General features: G+C 40.4%; 2 protein-coding genes across 4 annotated transcripts in view; one reads left to right on the top strand and one right to left on the bottom strand.

The window, feature by feature from the left end:
- The window catches only part of LOC129330189 (methylcrotonoyl-CoA carboxylase beta chain, mitochondrial-like), a 35,519-nt gene extending 30,670 nt beyond the window's left edge, over window positions 1-4,849 (top strand). For both annotated transcript variants that reach the window (XM_054980175.1, XM_054980176.1), the window contains one exon: window positions 4,698-4,849. In XM_054980175.1, the coding sequence (XP_054836150.1) occupies window positions 4,698-4,787 (90 nt within the window). In that variant the 3' untranslated portion in view covers window positions 4,788-4,849. The remainder of the gene's footprint in view (window positions 1-4,697) is intronic.
- A 300-nt stretch (window positions 4,850-5,149) lies between these two features.
- RPE65 (retinoid isomerohydrolase RPE65) lies at window positions 5,150-19,387 on the bottom strand. Of its 2 annotated transcripts, XM_054980179.1 has the most exons (13): window positions 19,354-19,387; window positions 17,977-18,059; window positions 16,432-16,582; window positions 14,832-14,973; window positions 11,406-11,553; window positions 11,008-11,089; window positions 10,000-10,132; window positions 8,955-9,094; window positions 7,831-7,960; window positions 6,845-6,959; window positions 6,659-6,753; window positions 5,770-5,881; window positions 5,150-5,541 (listed from the first exon to the last, which is right to left on the bottom strand). In XM_054980179.1, exons 1-13 carry the CDS (start codon window positions 19,362-19,364, stop codon window positions 5,390-5,392), a joined length of 1,494 nt encoding a protein of 497 aa, XP_054836154.1. In that variant the 5' UTR covers window positions 19,365-19,387; the 3' UTR covers window positions 5,150-5,389. The 2 variants fall into 2 exon arrangements, with proteins under 2 accessions (XP_054836154.1, XP_054836152.1); XM_054980177.1 differs by lacking the exons at window positions 16,432-16,582; window positions 17,977-18,059; window positions 19,354-19,387 and adding an exon at window positions 15,058-15,149.
- Window positions 19,388-20,070: the final 683 nt, after the last annotated feature.

Below are 20,070 nucleotides of genomic sequence, written 5' to 3'. Positions count from 1 at the left end.
AAGGAGTCTATGATTATTTGGGAGTGGGCAATCTCAAACAATGTGTCCATTCAGGCTATACATATTGCACGTTCAGACAACGCAAAGGCAGATGTACTCAACAGAGTGTTAGTGTCGAATCACGAGTGATCCATGAATGACACCTATCTACTTCCCATATTCGATCTGTGGGGTACACCAAAGATCTTTGCAACATCAGACAATGCCAAAGCTGGGGTGTTTTGCTCCAGGGGAGGAAGCAACTCTCTTCCATTGGGCATAGATCCAGAGGAGTTGGCCGTGTTAGTCTGTAGTAGCAAAATCAAAAAGAGTCCAGTAGCACCTTTAAGACTAACCAACTTTATTGTAGCATAAGCTTTCGAGAATCACAGTTCTCTTCGTCAGATGCACGTCAGATGCTTCGTCTTCCATTGGGGACGCCTTCCAAATTGCATGGATAAATAGGCTGCATTACATGTTCCCCTCCAATTCCCCTTATTGGGACAAAACCAATTGTATCCTGTTAACACCATTTGGGCCCAGACAAGTGTGGTTACCCAAACTTCTTGAGCTGTCCAAACAGACATATGTCAGGTTGCCCCAAAAGCCAGATGTCATTCTTTGTGGGACACTATTCCACCATGAGCCGGACACTCTGCACTTGACAGTGTGGCGAATTTGCCCCCATCTTTAAATTTTTTTGTGCAGGTGCAGTAAGTCCTCCTGAATGCTAGGAGACCATCGACTAGGTGGACTTATGAGGCCAAGTGGACAAGGTTCAATGCCTGGGCAGAGGGTAAAGGGGTTGTTGCTATGGCTTGCCCCTTGAATTTGATTTTTGACTACCTCTGTGAGTTAAAGGCTTGGGGTCTCATGGTGACATCACTGAAAGTGCACTTGGTGGATATTTCTGCTTTTCATAAGCAGATTGAGGGGGAAACTGTTTTTTTCCCATTTGAAATCCCGCCAGTTCCTTAAAGGAAAGTTTAATCGTTACCCGCCAATATCACCTCCAGTTCCTCAGTGGTCCTTATCACTTGTGTTGGCACGTCTTATGTTGCCTTCCTTTGAACCTTTGGCTACGTGTTCCTTAGATCTACTGTCTTACAAGGTAGCATTTTTTGTAGCCCTCTCCTCAGCTAGGAAGGTAAGCGAATTGGCAGCACTTAGGTCTAACTCGCCATTTTTGAAGTTCCATGTCAATAAGGTGGTACTTAGGCCAAGTCTTTAATTTTTGCCAAAGGTCTTGTTGATGTATCATTTGACGCAGGATATTGCCTTGCATGTGTTATTTCCTAACCCTGTGTCTAAAGGAGAAAGAGCTCTGCACACATTAGATTTGAAAAGAGCATTAGCATTTTATTTAGACAGAACAAAAGCTTTTCGTGCAAGTCCCCACCTCTTTGTATGTTTTGGAGGCTCAGAAAAAGTAAAAAAGGCTTCGTCTCAAACAGTGTCACGGTGGATTGTGTCGGCCATTGAGAAGGCATACAGCCTGACTGGGGTACAGTGTCCCTTCAGCTTGAGGGTTCATTCAACTAGGTCACAAGCAGCTTCCTCCGCTTTCTTCAGAGGTGTACCGGTTGCACACATTTGTAAAACAATGATATGGTTCTCTGCTGATACATTTGTGAAACATTATGCTGTTGATGTCAATGCAACTCAGGATGTAGCAGTTGCAAGGGCTGTTCTGCAATCCTTGTTTTCCTAAAAATGGAACATACAGTATGTTGTGAATATATTGATAACTGTGCACCTTGGCTATTGATATTTATAATGGTTGTGTCAATTCTTAAATTATATGATGCTCTTATAGAGTGTTAGTTGTTGAGCTCATTGATGTTCGTTGTATCTTTAATGGTTCATACATCTTGACTTTTTGGCTTTCCAACATATTGAGTTTACTGTTAATATTGTGGTTTTAAAGTTTGTTTGGGTTTCTATGTTGCACTTGCTGGTTGCAGTGCGCATTGTTTGTTACCATAATAAAATTGAGTTGGAGATTCATCCTGCCCCCTTATTGTGTGTAGCTTGGTACTCTCCCATGTGGGACTGCACAGAAGAATGATGATGAAAACAGGGTTGTATGTACCTGTAACAATTGTTCATTGAGTTCTTCTGTGCAGGCACACATACCCTCCCTCCTACCCCAGTGTGAACTCTCTGGATAAGTCCAGTTGTGAGTCGCGGCGGCTTAGGAGAACTGAGGGAAGGGGCTGTTGCTCGCCGTTAAGTCACATGACAGTTTGGGCAGGAAATGGTTGCTATGTGGCTCATGAGCAATGACCCTAATGTGCTCTAAGAAGCATTGAAGAATTCTCTGGTGGCAGGCCTGCACATGCGCAGTCCCATGCATGCCTGCACCGAAGAACTTGATGAACAATAGTTACAGGTATGTACAACCCTGTATTTCCTAGCATATGTGCCCTTCCTTGCGGATATTTAGTGTCCTCATCTCCAGTTACAGGCTCTGAGTTTTTGACTCTCCCCCATAGGATTTAGTTTAAAGCCCTCCTTATCTCATTTGCAAGGCTCTTACCAAACCTACCCCTGTGAGATGCAAACCATCTCATGATAGAACAACTTCATCACAAAAGTGTAAGCCATGGTCCAGAAAACCAAACCTTTCCTGTGGTACCATCTATGTAGTCAGTCATTTATTTGTAGTATTCTTTCCCTTCCTAAACCATGGCCTTCGACAGGAAGAACTGACAAAAACTCCTGTGCTCCCAGGTCCCTAACCTTTTACCCAGAGCCACATAGTCTCTTTTAATGTGTTCTGGGCTGTGCCTGGCAGTATCATTTGTTCCCACGTGGATGAGTAAGAAAGGATAATAATAATAATAATAAGAAGAAGAAGGATAATAGTTGATGGATTTTCCCACCTTTTCTGTCACATCCTACATGTGTCACCTGGTAGACAGCATACCTCTCGAGATGAGAAATCCGGTCAACACACTTTACCCCTCTACTCTTCTCAGTAGGGAATCCCCAATTACTAGCACACATCTTCTCCTATAATGGAGAACAGAAGCTCGAGTTCTCTCATCCACAGGGGCATGAGAAATTTCTTTCGAGCTTTGAGGAGGGAGTAGCCCTTGTTCCAGTGGTCCAGAATCAATATCTATGGGGGGATCCCGGAAACAATTGCTTAGCAACAGAGGCTTGGAATGTCTTCTGATTTTCCTGCTCCTGTGGGTTACATTCTTCCATGTGCCTGCTTCCTGTGTTGGGTGCTCCTCCATATGCTGAGATACCTTTCCCTTCTCTTGTTGCTCTCTCGCTCGAGTGCTTCATGCGTTCTGTCCATGAACTCTTCACCTTCCCTTATAAAATGGAGCGTAGGCAAGTGTGCCTCAAGTCCCTGTATCTTCTCCTTCAGTAGGGTTACCCACTTGCTACAAGCGTAATTGCTGTTACGTTCAGGTAAGAATACGAACATGCCACAGACTGTGCATATCACTGCCTCAGCTCTCATCAGCCATGCTGCTACAATCCATTGTAGAACTGGTTCAGTTTTTCTTGTACTTCCCTGATAACTCCCCTGTCAAACTGCAACACAAGACTACTTGTGAAAGGCTTGCAAAAGCAAAAAGCTTAACACATATAGGCTGTAAGAGCTACTCAGCTTCTTACAGCACGCCCCCCCCCACAGGGCAAGAGCCCTTGTGCCGTTGCCCTTATGCTTGTGCCTCTGACGAGGAGGAGCCTTATACAATTCAAGGCTCACCCAGCAGAGGGCAGGGCTAGCAGCCAGCCCCAGGCAAAGCAGACCCTCCCCAAACAGCAATAATCATCTTCTGCAGGAAAAGAGACAAACAGAAACAAGACTTAAAAACAGACGCCACTCTCCAGCAGGCTATATACACTCGCACACCCTCAAACATTATTTTCCCATGCAGGAATATCCCCAGCTGTTAAGGAAGGCAACAACAACCACCACCACCACTCACCACTCCAGCAGCTGTCTTTCCTACTCCTTCTCAGAGCCCAGCCTCTTTCCCTCTTTTTACTGAATCATTAAATTGCCACCCTCTTTGCTACTGTACACACATGCATGCTTTATATGCTTAACTACTTGCAGCCTTGTTTGTTTCTTGTCAGTTCTACCATCATATCACCTGTTCTTACTTAACCCCTGTAAGTCTTATGGTGACTTTCTGAGAATTTCCTTTGAGTATCTTCAAGTAATCCCGTATTGGTTATCTATAGTCTTCTGCTTTGACAGTTAATTCCTTGGATCCAAAGTTCCTACTCCTAGAGTTGCATGCAGAAGGCCTGCAGTAGATGGGAGGGTGAGTTGAGGTGGGAGGACATGTCATTCTCCCTCTACCCTTTCGCACATTCTTTGGGTCATGCAGCAGGACTTTGGGATCAGAGAGTATTTTTTGCCTGTTACTTAAAAGAGATCAAAGACACACTATTTTTCAGATGGTATTTTTAGACGGAACTTGCTGTTTCCTTACACTGACCTTAAATAGAAGAAAACAGAAGAAAATAAGCCTTATGTCATTTGTGTCATGATGGGAAATATGAGAAAAGTATTAAAGCACATTAAGGCTGCATTAATATTCAAATTGTTCTAGAGCCTAATAGAAAACACCAGTAGTGTAAAAAAAGGTTTACATGTTCATTTGTTTCAAGAACTAAATTTTGAGATTGAAGCATTATTCAACAGCTGTGTGGTGTTATTTATGTAATACTTGTTCTTTTGGCAGATCATTGCCCAGTGCTTAAGAGTTATGAAACAGAAGAAATATCAGATCCTATCTCTGCAACAGTATCCTTTACCTGTCATAAGGATGTAAGCAGGAGTGGCTGTTTATAAAGAACTTAGTATAATATCAATAAAGTGTGCCCTGAAATCCAATTTATGCAATGTACTGTACTTTCCGTTTCATTGTTTTTTAATTTGTATAATCCAGTTTTATTTCGTTATTCATGGTATACACTATAGTTGCAAAATAGTAGGAAGAGAAAGCCTTTATGAATCTGTAATCCACTCTGAGTCTCAACAAAGTGGAGGATGCATAAATACATTTTAAAAATAGTTTCTTATAATTCACAAGTCATTGTCCAAGTTTCTCTCTTAGAATGATGACTTAAAAGTGTGTTTGGCACTGTGAAGTATTGATGCTCCTAAGTGCTATTGAATGAGACACAACACAGACAGTTCCAAAAATATTTATTTTATATTATACAAGGTTCACAAAAGCATATTTTAAATTTTACGGATGTGTCCTTTTTTGAAGTGTTAACTTGATTCTCAGTGTGTTAACACTTCAAAAAAAGAGCACATTCTTTCTTACTAAAACTAATTTTACAAATCATTGCCATTCTTAATTCAGTTTAGAGCTGCATCCATTACTCTAAAAGGCAGGTTTTAGTGATGATGTACCAAAGGCCATCATCATGCTTTTTTGAACAGCCCATGAAAAGTAACTGGGATGTTTATGTCTACTTCAGCCCTGGCAACTTCACTCATGTCCTTTGCACTCAAGATCAAAAGGTAGGCTGGCTTAGGTCCACTGCCAGGGCTAATGACAATGCTCAAGATAACACCTGAATAAAAAATAAATATGAATTACCCAGATGAAGCAGCAGCAGGATAAACCTCCAAAACTAAGTCAGCTGCAAATAGTTAATTGATTAAAATTGTGACACTTCCATCACTGAAGATCTGGTGGATACAAGCCACCTTTCTCACTGCGTATCTTTGTACTGTGTCTGACATTCAGAGACCCTACCTCACCCACAGAATAATTTAATGGACTTGAATATAGACATTACCATCATCTTCTTCCAGGCCATCTGGTTGAGAAACAAAGATTGGTTCAGAAGGGTATGCATCTGTTTCTTGCCACACCCATGTCTCTTTAGTTTTAACATTCATCTTACAAAGCTGGAAAAAATATGGGGACATTATTCTTCAGTGTTGATTAGAAGTTAACAAAATCTACGCAGTCAAAAACTGCAGTATTATCTCTGTTGCTATTGTAAAGTCACCTCAGATAACTTTTATTCATAATTTCCACATTGTGTTGATTAACAGAATGTGATGTGAGATTATATTGCACAAATACCTTTGAATGATAAAGTGATAGTTAAAAACCACTTTGTGCTTCACCATATTAACAGATATTATGAAAAGTGAACCTTAGGTAAAATCATCTTTTCTTATTGGCAAGAGTAATAGCCTGAATACGCATTGTTCTGGAAAGAAATGATAGTTTCCCTGTAGGCTGGAACTGAGAAAACACATAGCAGCAGACAGAACTCGATGTATATAACCTAACCTGCATTGTACTGCATGCTCATGAATTGATAGCTATGCGTCTTTGAAATGAAATGTCTTCATTTTTATGAACAGCAAAAGAAAAAAGTATATCTATCTACTGGATTGGACTTTTATACACATTGATACTTAGATATGCTAGGACTGGAAATAATTGCAGAGTATATTTCAAGTTTGAGTTAAACCCCAGACTGCTTTTTGATTAGGCATGAATTTGAACCCACTTGATTATTCAAATTGCTGCTGCGCACTGGTGGCCTAGAAAACTGTTCTGTCACACATTTATATCCTTGCTACTCCTGGCCCTGCAAATGATTGTCGATTTGCATCCATCTTTTTACCTTTGCACTTAGTCCAGTGCAGTCAAGAGAATGTAATGCTTACCCTGTCCGGAACAAAGTGGTTCAATCCAAGGCCATACGCATATGTGTAGAGCTTCCCTGAATATTTTGTGTAGTTTATTTGTGGAAACTCGAAAGCTATAAAACAACAGACACGTTTATAGAGATTATTGAATCATTTGCTTTTTACTAAGCTATTTTTGTTGCCTCTGGCTAAGATTGATCTTACCTTGACGAGGTCCTGAAAAAATAACTTCAGGTTCCAGCCAGATTGTGTCATCACTGCGCAGAATGGCAGTAGCAGTTGTATTAGGCAATGTGATTAAGTTTTTGCCTGTGTCAGCCTAGGACAATAAAAGAGGCAGGTAGTACTAAAGCTTCCAGTATGTTACTTCCTTCCAGTATTTTTTACCATTTCTGAACATTACACCATTCTCCTAATATTCTGCCCCTACTGTAGTGTAACCAAAAAACTGAACCCATGATCAGACTATGGCTGCCTACATGTACGCTGCGAACAAAGCAGAGGCTTGTTTGTAAATGGGCATATATCTGACTTGTTGCCAAGCTCCTTCTACCACCGCCCCCTCCAGAGTGCAACTGAAATCTTCCTGGTCTTCAAACTCCATTTTGCTAAGAGCCAAGCTACAAGTGACGCCTGACACAGGTTGGACACTTGTCAGCTTCCCTCAAGTTTTGATGGGAAATGTAGGCATCCTGGTTTTACAGCTTGGCTCTCCATTACAGCTGCAAGATATAAATTCAGACACCTGAATGTGGATGTTTTGCAGGTTTCTTCCCCACAAACCAGCATTTTAAACCACCATTTAATCAGCAAGTCTCTTCTCATAGACACACTCCTGTACAAACGGAGAGGAGCTCATTCAGTAGTAAGGATGATTCCTGCTGTGGACTGCAGGCCTTGTGCCCAATCCCATGCTATTACCAAAGGCTCCCAAACCTTAGGAATGGCTTTTCAAGTGCTGCAGATAGAAGGGCTTGCCAGAGACAACTTCGGGAGTGCCTAGCAGAGGTGCAATTTAAATTTTTTAATTTAAACGATGGCTTAGCCAGTGTGCTATGCTAGTTCTCAATTATTTCCCAACGACAATGGAAAGCTAGAAGAAAGTAAAACTCAGGCCATTCATATGGAGTTTTCAAAAGTTACTCAAGCCCTGGTATTCTCACAGACATGAAGGTATAACTGACAGCTACCTTCTCAATATTGAGGGGAAGGACATAACGCCGAACTTCAGGTTGGGGAGCTTTTTGAGCATTTTTTTTCACTTCTTCCCAGTTCTCCCGTAAATTGGCTAAGTATAAGTAATTGTAAACAAACTCATACCTGCACAAAGACACAATTAACATTAAAATAAAGCTGGTGGGATCTGTTATTGATCATCACTGCATCCTGGAAGCAAATAAGGATAGATCAGATTTCTTTGAAAATCTTGGTTATCTTAACTCCTATGACAAAGAAATAAGCAGATACAGATACCTGAAGTAGAACAGTCAAATGTCTGCCACACTGGCAAGCTTCTAAATTTAATAGCATGAGGTTAAGATAAAGCAGTAGCAGAATTAGATTAAGCAAAACTAGCCAGCTTTTTGGGAGACTTATGAATGGATCTCTAATGGATTGTCTTAAGTGATAGCTGGGGAGGGTAACCCTTTTCCCTTCTTTGCTATTTCCCCAACCAAATAGCTGCTGCTATTTGCTCTGTAAGGCGAAACATATATTTTCCTTTGTGTTTTCCCCACAAGGCGAACAGCTGAATGGGGCCAATGGAACTTTAGGTTGCAAAAACAAACTTGTGCATTTACATGGTTCTTTCTTGCACTCTGGTGCCAAACTTTGAATGGGAGGCTCCCATACTTACTCTTATCTTTAAGAAACCTGTCCCATTAATGGTTCTTCCCTTGATTTATCTAGTTTGATCTTGAATCCTGCACCTTTAATCCTAAATGGAGTGTCCATTTAGTCTTCCCCTTTTTCGCAGCAAAATTATTTCTCTGTACTATAAAAGAAAGCTGGCTTTAGGAGTGATCTTCATGCAATGAGTGGATTGATTACTCTCATGACTGGATGTTCCTTTAAACTGGCCTCTTTGTAATAATGGAATCTAAAGATTGAATATACATGTTAATAGCCTTATGTATATGTATGTATGTCCGATGAAGTGAGCTCTGACACACAGTGCTCATGCTTGAATAAATTTTGTTGGTCTCTAAAGTAAAAAAAAATCTGTAAAAAAAAGTGCTACTGGAATCTTTCTGTTTCCTTTGAATTGGACTCCTTCAGAGAACTGAATTCAGCATTCTTAGTGCCAATCCCTTACCCTTTCCATGTGCATAAGTCCACAACCAGAAATCCATTATCTTCATAGGTGTTAATATGATGAAAGAGGTTAAATGGTGATGTCCTGTATTTGATGTTGAGGTATTTCCCTTTTTTCTTGTCAGCTACGTGCATCCAGACCTAAAAATAAAATAGCCACACTGTTCACCATTGTAGAACAAATAGTCAGCTACCCTTCTATATACTTTTAAAGAATGGTGACTAAATCTTTCTGGGGAGTAGACATTCCCCCAGCGTAGGGCTGTAGCTCAATGGCAGAGCAACTGCTTGCATGTAGAAGATCTAGATTCAATCCTCAGTTAAAAGATCCAGGTAGAAGTAGGCGATATGAAAGACCTCTACCTGATATCATGGAGATGCCAATTAAAGTAGATAATATTGACCTTAATAAATCAAAGATCTGACTCAAAATGGCAGCTTCATGTGTCCTATGCCAGAGCAAGCCACTGTGGTGTTGTGGTCAGAGTGTCAGACTAGGATTTGGGAGACCAAGGTTTGAATCTTGTCTGCCATGAAAGCTTGCTGGGTGACTTTGAGCTACTCACACGGTCTCAGCCTAACAATAACCAGTGTTGTTGTGAGGATAAAAATGGAGGATAGGAGAATGATGTCACCTTTGGGGAGAATTGTGGGGTATAAATGAAGTAAATAATTCTAATCCCCAATATGATTTCCTCCCTTTAAGATTTGCCCATGAGACTCTGCTTGTAGAGGCTAGATTAATAACCACCAGAAAGAACAGGACCTATGTTAGCATAGTGAACCTCACTTTTCCTAGAGACATGCCTGTATTTATTGACCACCTCAGTGCAAGATGATTTTTTTAATTGTTGAGATTTAGTACAGGAAGTTTAAACCTGACTTTTGTATTACTGCTGACTGAGAATTGTGAGATGCTTTATGATGTTTTAGAGGATGCTGAAGTAGTTGCAGAGCTTTATTGCTGTACTGTTCTGATAAAAATAATGGTGCTTTGAGATCTTAGTATAAAATGATGGAAAGTAAATATGAATAACTTCACTTACTCCCATGTTCTCATTAGACTCAAAACAGTCCATATAGTTGGCTCCCCAAAGACTCCAGGAAGAAAGAAACTTCAACAGATTAATTTTCACTGGTGTTTCCACAAACACAATGTAATTGGGAGTCAGCCCAAAACTGTTCAGAAACATAATTGAGGGTGGTACATATCAGATAAACAACATTATGTATATATAAAAGGACAGTATACAAACATCAGCTGTAGGTTTTTTGGATCATTGCTTATTTCTTTTGATCTTCAGTTCTAGTTGCTGCTTTTCTGTCAACAAGAAGTAAGGGGTGATGCAAGATACTAGCACCTGTAATGAGTGAGAAATTCAAATTCTTTTGAAGTCCGGTGTGGGGGGAGGATAAGATTCATCCAGAAGTTTAAAACTATCACAGCAATTTTGCAGTGAAGGTTGCAAGAGAATGTGACTTTAGATCAGCACCCAAATACCTTAGAAGATTAAAATGTTCACTCTCTACTAGTTTCTGAATGCTGTTGTTTTTCATGTCAGATTTTGGGCCATGTGTTCTTTTGAGTATGGATATACCTTTTCCCCCCCAATAAGGAGAACAGAAGGACATTTTTGATACACAGTGGCAGATACTATATTGGAGGATGAGCAAACACATGAGACCGAGATGGTAAAGTTGATGTTATTAGATCCTGTGACTGTATTGCTTAAGTGTATATGAGGACAAAGTTGAGTCATATGTCAACATCCTTAGATAAGATGGTGTGTTACGCTTACATTGCCTGTCTATCCACAGTTGAGAGTGGTCCTCAGCCATTCTGAACAGATTTGATGACTCTTTTGATTGAATCTTGTTTTAAACTAGCCACTCTTTTTACACGTTCACTTCTAAAGTGCCAGTGGACTCCGTAATACTTTATTTTTATCACTGTTTTGTGTAGCTCTAATAGCCATCTGTTAATGTGATAAATAATTAATAAATAATAAATTATTTTAATAATAATTAATAAATAATAAATAATTAGGATTTACCTGTGAACATAAGATGGTTTGAATCTGTCACTGCAAGGAAATTGAACAACCACTTCGCATTTGGTTATTGGATCTTTCTTGTCTGAAAGAAGATTGAATATAAGGGAAAAATCCATCCAAGGAATTTCTCTTGTACAAGCCAATCAAAGAGAACTGTATACAAAAACAACTAGTCTGTCTTCAACTCATCATAGTTTTTCTGAAAATTAGGGTTCTTGTAATTAAGAAAATTCCTTTCACCATTTCTTTTAAAAAATCTTTGCAAATTTCAACCAATATGTAAGATATGGCAAAGCTATCCAGAAGTCCCACATAAAGATAGCACATTTAAATGGTACGTAGAAAAAAAATACTTTCATATTCTGAACCATGTTGATGTCCCTTGGAAATGAACTGACCTGCTTTCAAGGGAGGAATCCGCACAATATTGTAGGCAAGTGAAAAATTCTTTCCAAAACAGTTGCCAATATTGAAAACTGTCCCATCATTTTCAATGTGAGGATGTGCTGTTACCCCGTTGACTGAAATGTATTTGCTGACATCCACCTAAGGAATGAGACAAAATGGTGATTTGATTGGGAAAAGTCTATACTCTGACAGGAAACTGCTTCTTGTAATGTTAGTTGCATCCTGTACATTCTTGTGTAATTCCTAATGTTTAAATTGAGCAACTACATCTGGTGTTCTCCAATCTGAACCACTGCAGGCACACTTTGCTAGATTTATAGGGGAAATAATCTTAAATGGAACAATCTTCTCTCAGATATTAAGGCAAGCAGGATTTGCTAATATAAGCTTGATTAACTTCCTGAATAATTTGTGGGGAAATGAGGACATCCCCATAATCTGAAAAGATCTGATTTCAATTATGATCAGTGTGGCCAAAGCCATAATCACAAAATCATGGAAATCCAAAGTCCAAGGAAAGTCCGCTCACAATACAGCCTTGGATTAATAAATTATGGGATTAATAAATTTCTCACAATGGAGAAAATCACAGACCGCATCTCAACCGCTGAGAACCAGAACTTCCAATCCAATTTCTATGAGAAATGGTGGCCTTTTCTGGACTATATGGAAAAGCAAAACAAATACTTGAAGTCAATACCTGACAATCTCAAAATCAAAAAGAGTCCAGTAGCACCTTTAAGACTAACCAATTTTATTGTAGCATAAGCTTTTGAGAATCAAGTTCTCTTCGTCAGATTCCTGATCCTCTGTATCAGGCATCTGACGAAGAGAACTTGATTCTTGAAAGCTTATGCTACAATAAAATTGGTTAGTCTTAAAGGTGCTACTGGATTTTTTTTGATTTTACTACCACAGACTAACACGGCTTCCTCTGCATCTATGACAATCTCAAAGTTATAGCAGTTTATTAAATTTTATGTTCTTCCGTTGTCTTTACCATATATATTGTAAATACTGCCAAGGCAATTGATACACTGTTTCGAGTACATTTTTATATTCATACTGTTTATATAGTTATATATATATAACTATTTTATGTTGTTAAAAAAATTTAAAAATAATTAAAAAAAACTTCCTGGATAAGTGGTTACATATTGTTAACTACAATGGCTTCTTCAGAGGGTAATGGGAATGGGAAAAAGAATTTTTTAAGCTGGTTTTCCAAGTAGAAAATATTTGAAAAAACTGACATTATACATAAATAGTTTGTTTGCTACACAATCTACAGAAATAAACCAGGGAAATCAGGGGAAATGTTAGTCTTTGGAATTAAAGAGTGAGGGTTCAGACTAATCAACAACAAATATAAAATGAGAAGATTTTAAAGCTAGTTCAGTCCAAACCTGGTAGTTTGAGTTGTTTTAGTTGGTACTGAGGTGGTGTGTATGCCATGAGAGCATGGACAAATTACAACACTCTTTAGGAGGGATGCAGGCAGTGTCTCCAAAGCACTATGAAGTGGCTTTAATATTTGCTGTTATAGGACAATCCTGTCCTTCAGCTGACAAGAGATTATTGTTCTCCTTATAGAGAAGTTCTGGATGACACAAATGTGATTTACACACATTCTTCTGTGCTCTCTCTCCAATTAGAGTTCCTCGATGTCTCCACATACAAAGAGAATATTGAGAGTGAGTAATAAGGTCCTCCCCCTCCCCCTGGGAGACAATAGGGACCTGGCAACTAGGGGTGTGCAATTTGGGTTTCCAATTTGCGTAAAATACCCGAATTGGACTGGATTTGCAAAGATTCAGGATTTCTGAATCGGGCCCAGCACACGGGGCCCAATTCGGAACCTCCAAATCAAAGCTTCAGGTCAAGGGGTTTAAATGCCCCTTTCCATGCTGCTGTGAAGCAGCAGGGAAAGGGGAATTTAAACCCCAGAATCAGCTGTTTGGCAGGGAAATACCCACTAAGCAGCTGATCCAAGCTGGCTGGGGTTTAAATGCCCCTTTCCCTGCTGCTGCAAAGCAGCAGGGAAAGGAACATTTAAACCCCAGCATCAGCTGTTTGGCGGGGACGGTGAGGGGGCTGGAAACTTTCCCCCTCACTTTGGTATGCTCCAAATCTTTACGGAGCACACCGAAGTGATTTAAATACCGGCATCCAAAGCGGCATAGGGTTTTGAGTGTTTTCGAAACTTTTTTTCTAGTGCGAATTTTTTCCTGGTGCACACCTTCTACCAACCCTACAGAGTGTGGTCTCTGTTTAGAAAAAAATGTAGAGAACAGTGATGTGTTTATTTTGCCATAAATATATGCTATATATATTGGCTTCCCAACATATGCACTCAGTAAAATAGCAAGGCTGTACTCAACATATAACTATGTCCATACTTTTTCATACACAACAATTATCTCCTAGGATGAAAAAAGGCATGGAAGAAAGGGCTCAGAGGACCCCTGGGCTAGCTGCCAGGACCAAGGGCTTCTGGCAGGGCCTACTGCCGCTGAACTCTATCCCCGCTTACTGACTAGCATTCCACCCACCTATGGTCCCAGGCCAGCTGCAAGCACTACACAGTGGTGGTGGTGGAGACTGCTGTCAAGTTGTAGCCAACTTATGGCGAACCCTGCTGGAGTTTTCAAGGCAAATGACTAACAGGTGGTTTGCCATTGCCTGCCTCTGCATAGCAATCCTGGTTTTCCTTGGTGGTCTTTTATCCAATTACTAGCCAAAGCTTTTGTGATCTGATGAGACTGGGCTGGCCTGAGCAATCCAGGTGAAAGCCACTGCAATGTGTTACCGTGGAAATGATTGTAGGTGTTGCAGGCAGCTGTGAGCATGGGCAGTGAGATGTCTTGCAAGTGAGATGGGTGAGAGCCTGGGTAAGGGACTGGTGGTAGGCAAAAGAAGGGAGGAGGCCTCAAAATCTGGGACTGGTCTTTGCATCCAATACCAGCTCCAGAAAGATGATAGAAACACTGATTGATAGAAACATTGATAGAAACACTGTAACATTATTGTCTGCAGTTATTGTTGAAATGCTGCATCTAAAACTTAGTTTACCATGTCACAATATATACAGTTACAACTGTCCTGTAAAACCTAGTTGCTAGCAGACTGCATTGTGTACTGGCCTAAGCCCCCGAGTGTTACAATCCACATATTTACCATTGAATTCTGAGGAAATGTTCTTGGTAGAACATTTATTGGAGTAGCCCAACATTTGAACTAACTGCTATAAGGATATAGGACTGGGATCCTGCTGCAGACCTCATATGCAAGAAAGTCATTCTTTAGGCAAAATATTATGCCCTTTTTAGATATTTTGTTGTATTTTCCTAGCATGAGTCACCAATGTTCATTTCTATTTCTTATTTATCTCTGGCTTTTATCTGACAACATTTTACCTTTTTAATTGTTTCCAAATTCTCTGGGTCAATCCTTGTTATGAAGTTGGTTTCAGTACAGGCATAAAAATCTTCACCCACAGGATACACATTGACTAGGGCATTGTCAGTGACCTCTACACCTTTGAAGTATGAAAAAAACCTGGAGAAGAGATTCAACACGAAACTAAGTTTTTTCCTCCTGAACCACATAGTAGGAAAATGAATTTAACAGTATACTTGTTACCTGGAAAATATATTCTTGCATGGATCTGGGTAAGCATATGTGCCAAATTCTGTTATTACGATTCTTTTCTCTGTCATTGCTCTTACATAGGCATCAGTACGGATAAACCTGTGAAGAAAGCAAGATCAGAAGAGCTGTCAATATATGCAGTTGGTCCTGATCAAATTTATCCAGCTGCAACATGGTGGCTGCTCTCTCAAAGCTGCTCACACACCAATTTTGACTAATGCAGGCAACTTCCACCCTTATGGCTAGGATAGATCATGTTATGATTTTGCACTGTGCTGGTAACATATTAGGGTTGCCAGGTTCCCTTACCCTGCTGGCAGGAGGAAGGGGACTGGCACTCACCTTCTCTTTGTTCCTTGTGTGCTCCTCATTATTGTGCGATGGTGCACTTCTGAGTGGACCAATTTAGGCCCCAAATGGTAGGACTCTTGGGGCAGCGCAATGATGTCACTCCCGGGACATCATACCACCCAGGAAGCATGCCCCGGAAGCCCATTCCCCCCCTCCCCCTCAGCCAGATGAGTGGTGGCAGCGGGCGGAGGGTGGGAACGGGATCCCCTGTCCCCACTGGGGGACATGAGATTCCTATATAACATACCCTTCCAACATGACCTCAGTGGTCTAGGAGCTACTGCAGCACATCTCTATGTTGTTATTCTCTGATACAAGAACACACATGAGAAAAAATAATGACATCTTTTTATATCAGCACATCCTCTTCCCAAGAGGAGTAACATTAGCATGAGGTCTTGGACTTCTGAAACACTAGAGCAATGCAGGAAGGAAATATGCCATGTGCTGCTGGGATAACAGCAGAAGGGACCTTAAGTATGTCACGAGTTTGGTGCATAATCATGAAATGCATTCTCCTAACCATATGAGTGGAAGTCACCTATGCCTTCAGAAATGGCATGGGATCAGCCACATGAGAGCAACAGCCATGTCACTGCCAGTCCTAGAGCAGAAGAGGCACTACAGTGAGTAACAAAGATAAAAAATGAAAAAGGAAGAGGAAGTGGCACAGGAATAAATAATCCCACCATTAAATACTGGAAGTTACCCCCCTCCCCAACAAGTACCTTTGTTGCTTGAACAGATATTATTATTCAGTACTTATATGGCATTTGTTTAAGTGCTTTACCACCACAATTACCACTCTTACCCCAAACCCTAAAATAGAGTTTTGATTTACAGAGTGGCCAAAAAAATTAACCAAGTTTTGAACTGAATTGAATTGAATTACTGTAAAGGCCAATTTGATTTAAATAAGGAGATAAGGGTGCCTAAGTCGCTGAAGTATACCATGTTGTCATTCATTGGCAACACTGGAAGACATGAAGTACACTTTGCCTGCTGAGCACTGACCTCCTGTAATAAGTGACGTGGCCCTCCTTAAAGTCAAACTTGTGAAGTAGTGCTTGCCCATCAAATAGATGATAAAATGGTTCTGAGCCAACCTCAAATAATCCAGGCCCGCATCTGAGGAGACTGCCTTTGAGCCAGATTGGAATCCTGCCTATCGCAAAGGGAGCAGAAAGAAAAGGTTCTCCAGTCAAACATTCAGAAATATCAGATGGTGGAGTTGGGCTGTCTGAAATAAGTACATTCTTCGATAGTATAGAAGAAACATCAATTGCTGGGGAGGGGGTGTAAAGGAGACCTAATTCTTTAGGGCTGGGCTGGCATACTAACAATAGTAGCTGAGAAAAAGCTGTGAAGCTGAAAGAGGAGTAATCTTCCCTTTCCATCATCTTCCTGTCTCCAGTCCATAGTCCATCTCAGCTGCTTTTAATGTGATCTCATTCATGCTATAGCAACACAGGATTGAAGAACATTGATAAAATCACCAGTTTGGGTATTATGGCTGGGAGCGTCTTGCCTCCATCAACAGTGGCTGAAGTACCTTTAAAAGGTACGCAATTGTAAGTGATTTCGTTTGTTCTATTTTTACAACTTGCAATTGGACAAGGGGAGATTTTCAGTTTTCTGCCACAGACATCAAAACGTCTTGGGCTGTTTCTGGGAAGGGAGGAAGCTGAGAAAAGAGTTCTCCACAAACCTCTAGGTGCAGCCTGTAAGACCCAGTGGTTGCAATAAATGATACCCAGAATGGAAGTAAAGCTCTGTAGTTGTTACTACACAAAGGGGCAAATTCAATTTTCCATCTGGAAGATACTTCTAAAAATAACTAGTGAATTTCCACACTGGAAAATAATAAGGGATTTAGAGAGGAAGGATTTGATCTTGACATGTAAGATTTGTTAACATTGTATAATGCATGTCCATTGAACAGCATTCCAAATGACCAGATTTTCAAAGGTAAGCACATTTATATTATATTTAAGAATTGCTTCACTTAGGTGCCTCTGAAATAAGGAAATCCTGTAGCTTGTTTACCGGAGAAATTTCCTCAGGTAAACATTTTGGAACCAAAATATTGTCCAGATGTTAGGGGAGGTTAAAATTCTGGTTCTGTGGGTGATACCTGAAAGATGGTATTCCCAGGAATGTGTTGCTTTGTAGCGGTATTCAAGCTTTAGGTTTGACTTTAGTGAGATTTAAGTGGCTGAACAGATCACAGGATTCCAGTTAACAGAAATTAATTATGTGTTAGAATGTGGGTGAAATGAGGTGCATTACTACCATTTTTTTAAAAAAATGTCAACTGCAATATTATGCTTTTATTTAAATACATTTTTCAGAAATTAAAGAGTGGCCTGGTGTTTCTCATTCTTTCCTCCCTCCAATATTGCTACACTTCTAAGTCAAACTATTTATTTATTTTATTTATAACCTACCTTTTTCGCTGAGACCCAAGGTAGATTACACGGTGTGAGACAGTGAATAGAAGTGCTCACGAAGGCAAGTGAGAAAGCAAAGCAAAAAAGGAAGTACTAGCAATTCACTCACCTTTGACATGAGCTGTAATTGGTGAGGACAGTTCCTCGACAGTCTCAAAGAGCTTCTTGTATCCACCAGCTGGATGTTCAACTCTGAAAGGTGTCAAGACGGTCAGGTGCAAACATTTGAATAATTGGGAGAAAAGAAGACCAAAACAAGCTTTAAGCTGGCCAGAAATTGTCTTGACTTAAAAAAAAAACACATAACCTTGAGTCAGATAGTGAGCATGTATACTTAGAAGTAAATACCATTGTCTTCAGTGGGACTTAAACTCCCTATTAAATATGTTTAGGATTGCAGCTAGAATATATCATCTTCTTCCCACTGCTTGGAAACAGTGATCAGATCTCTTTCAAACAAATGTGATCAGTTGTGTTTCCAGAGATATGCTACATGCTTACTAACAAGAACAGACATTAGCTAAAGGAAAAGCCAGTAGCCACCCACAACATCCCTACCACCAAGTACAGTCTCTTTCCCCGTACTCAAATCACATTATATAAGAACTAAATATACAAATTAGCTGTCTTCACAAGTGCTAATCACCATCTTCCAGGAAGATTGCTACCATCATAGTGTGAACCTTCTTACTCTCCGGACCCTCATCCCAAGAAAACTAGTTACAGCAATTTGGAGAACCATACGTCCCACTAAGATTGCCCAGTGGGGCTTTAGACACAGGATTCTTGAATAATAACTCCCTATGCCACACAGAAAACCACTTGGGACACCACAGAGTTTCAAACGTGGTGTGTGAAATGGCATAGGATCCCACTGTTAAAAGAACAAAATATCCCACTATGCGCACACACATTTTGAGAGCACCTGAACTGGAACTGATTTCTACTTCTATTATAGAGTCATAGAACTGGAAGGGACCCCATGGGCCATCTAGTCCAACTCCCTGCACAATGCTGGAAATTCACAGCTACCATCCCACTCCCCTAGTGACCTTCTGCTCAGTGCCCAGAGGAAGGCAAAATCTCTCCAGGATCCCTGGCCAATCTTGCCTAGAGGAACATTCCTTCCTAACCCCAAAGCAGTAATTTGCATTACCCTGGTCACATAAGAAAGGGCCATGAGATCCCTTCTTGCCTTCCTCCCTCTCACAATCTGCCCTTTCACATTGAGTCATAGAAACAGAAAGAAGAGCAAGTTGCAGTTCTAAGAGAATCCATCAGAAACTGCTTTCTCAGTTTTGATGTTCTTCTAAAATTCTGAGTAATCTCATCACAATCTTGTACAAGTCCCATATTCAGCAGCTTGTGAAGATGTAGTCCTGATTTGTTCCTGAAACATTAGCCAGCTGCAATAAGTAAGTGCCGTTATTGCCTTTCATCGGCTGGTATTTAATCTCAGTGCTGGGAAAGCCTAGAGGATACTCACCGGCTGTACATTTTCTCCTCAATAAAAGATGTGAACCTTCCTGAGCCAAGCGCAAACGAAGGCAGTCAGAGATGCGGACTGGGTATTTATATGAATGCTAGGTCTTCCTGAAGGGAGCAATGGCTTTAAGAAAACACAGAAGCCAATCAGCTTGCTCCCAGTGAACAGAAGCATCTTTCACCACTCAAATCCTCCTGAAGCTTTATGAGATTTTGTCCTGCTGTTCAAAGGTCCTTGAATGTTTTCCAGAGACCTAAATCCTCAAGCAGAAATGGATTACAAAGAAACAAGGACAAGAAGAGCAGACTATAGTCACACAGCCTGTAACGTGCTTGCTCCTTGGCACCATTACCCCATTGCCCAAATTTTCAGTTTAGAGGAATTAGCCCCAGGCATACTGCTGACTCCAAATTAGTATAAGGCTTCTCCGTGCAATGGGTATGAAGTATTACCACTTTCTCTTCATTGGAGAGGCTATGATGAACATGACAAGCAGAAAACTTCCGCAGAAACTACACAGCAGTTTTTTGACTGATAATTTGTGCTAGTTTTATCTCCACTGAAAGAATTTCTTGTGTATCAAACTATTTTATTTCCCAGCTTTCATACTAAACAAGGCATATTTTGTTTAACCCAACTGTTGGTGGAAAGGGCATGTAGTCTTTAAAGTTATATAGAACTCTTTATCTGGTTGCCATGTTACTCCAAATACAAATA

The sequence above is a fragment of the Eublepharis macularius genome, chromosome 5 (assembly GCF_028583425.1).
Source record: "Eublepharis macularius isolate TG4126 chromosome 5, MPM_Emac_v1.0, whole genome shotgun sequence".
Classification (NCBI taxonomy): domain Eukaryota; kingdom Metazoa; phylum Chordata; class Lepidosauria; order Squamata; family Eublepharidae; genus Eublepharis; species Eublepharis macularius.
Note: the sequence above shows the minus strand (reverse complement) of the source record. Positions and strands in the feature narration are given on the sequence as shown.

What these genes read in the sequence shown, in the direction of transcription:
- RPE65 (XM_054980179.1), bottom strand. An exon ending in AAACCATCTTATGTTCACAG is followed by an intron (nt 10,133 to 11,007) that starts GTAAATCCTAAT and finishes GTTTCTGAACAG; the next exon opens with TTTTGGGCTGACTCCCAATT. An exon ending in GACTTATGCACATGGAAAGG is followed by an intron (nt 7,961 to 8,954) that starts GTAAGGGATTGG and finishes GTCTTTGTGCAG; the next exon opens with GTATGAGTTTGTTTACAATT.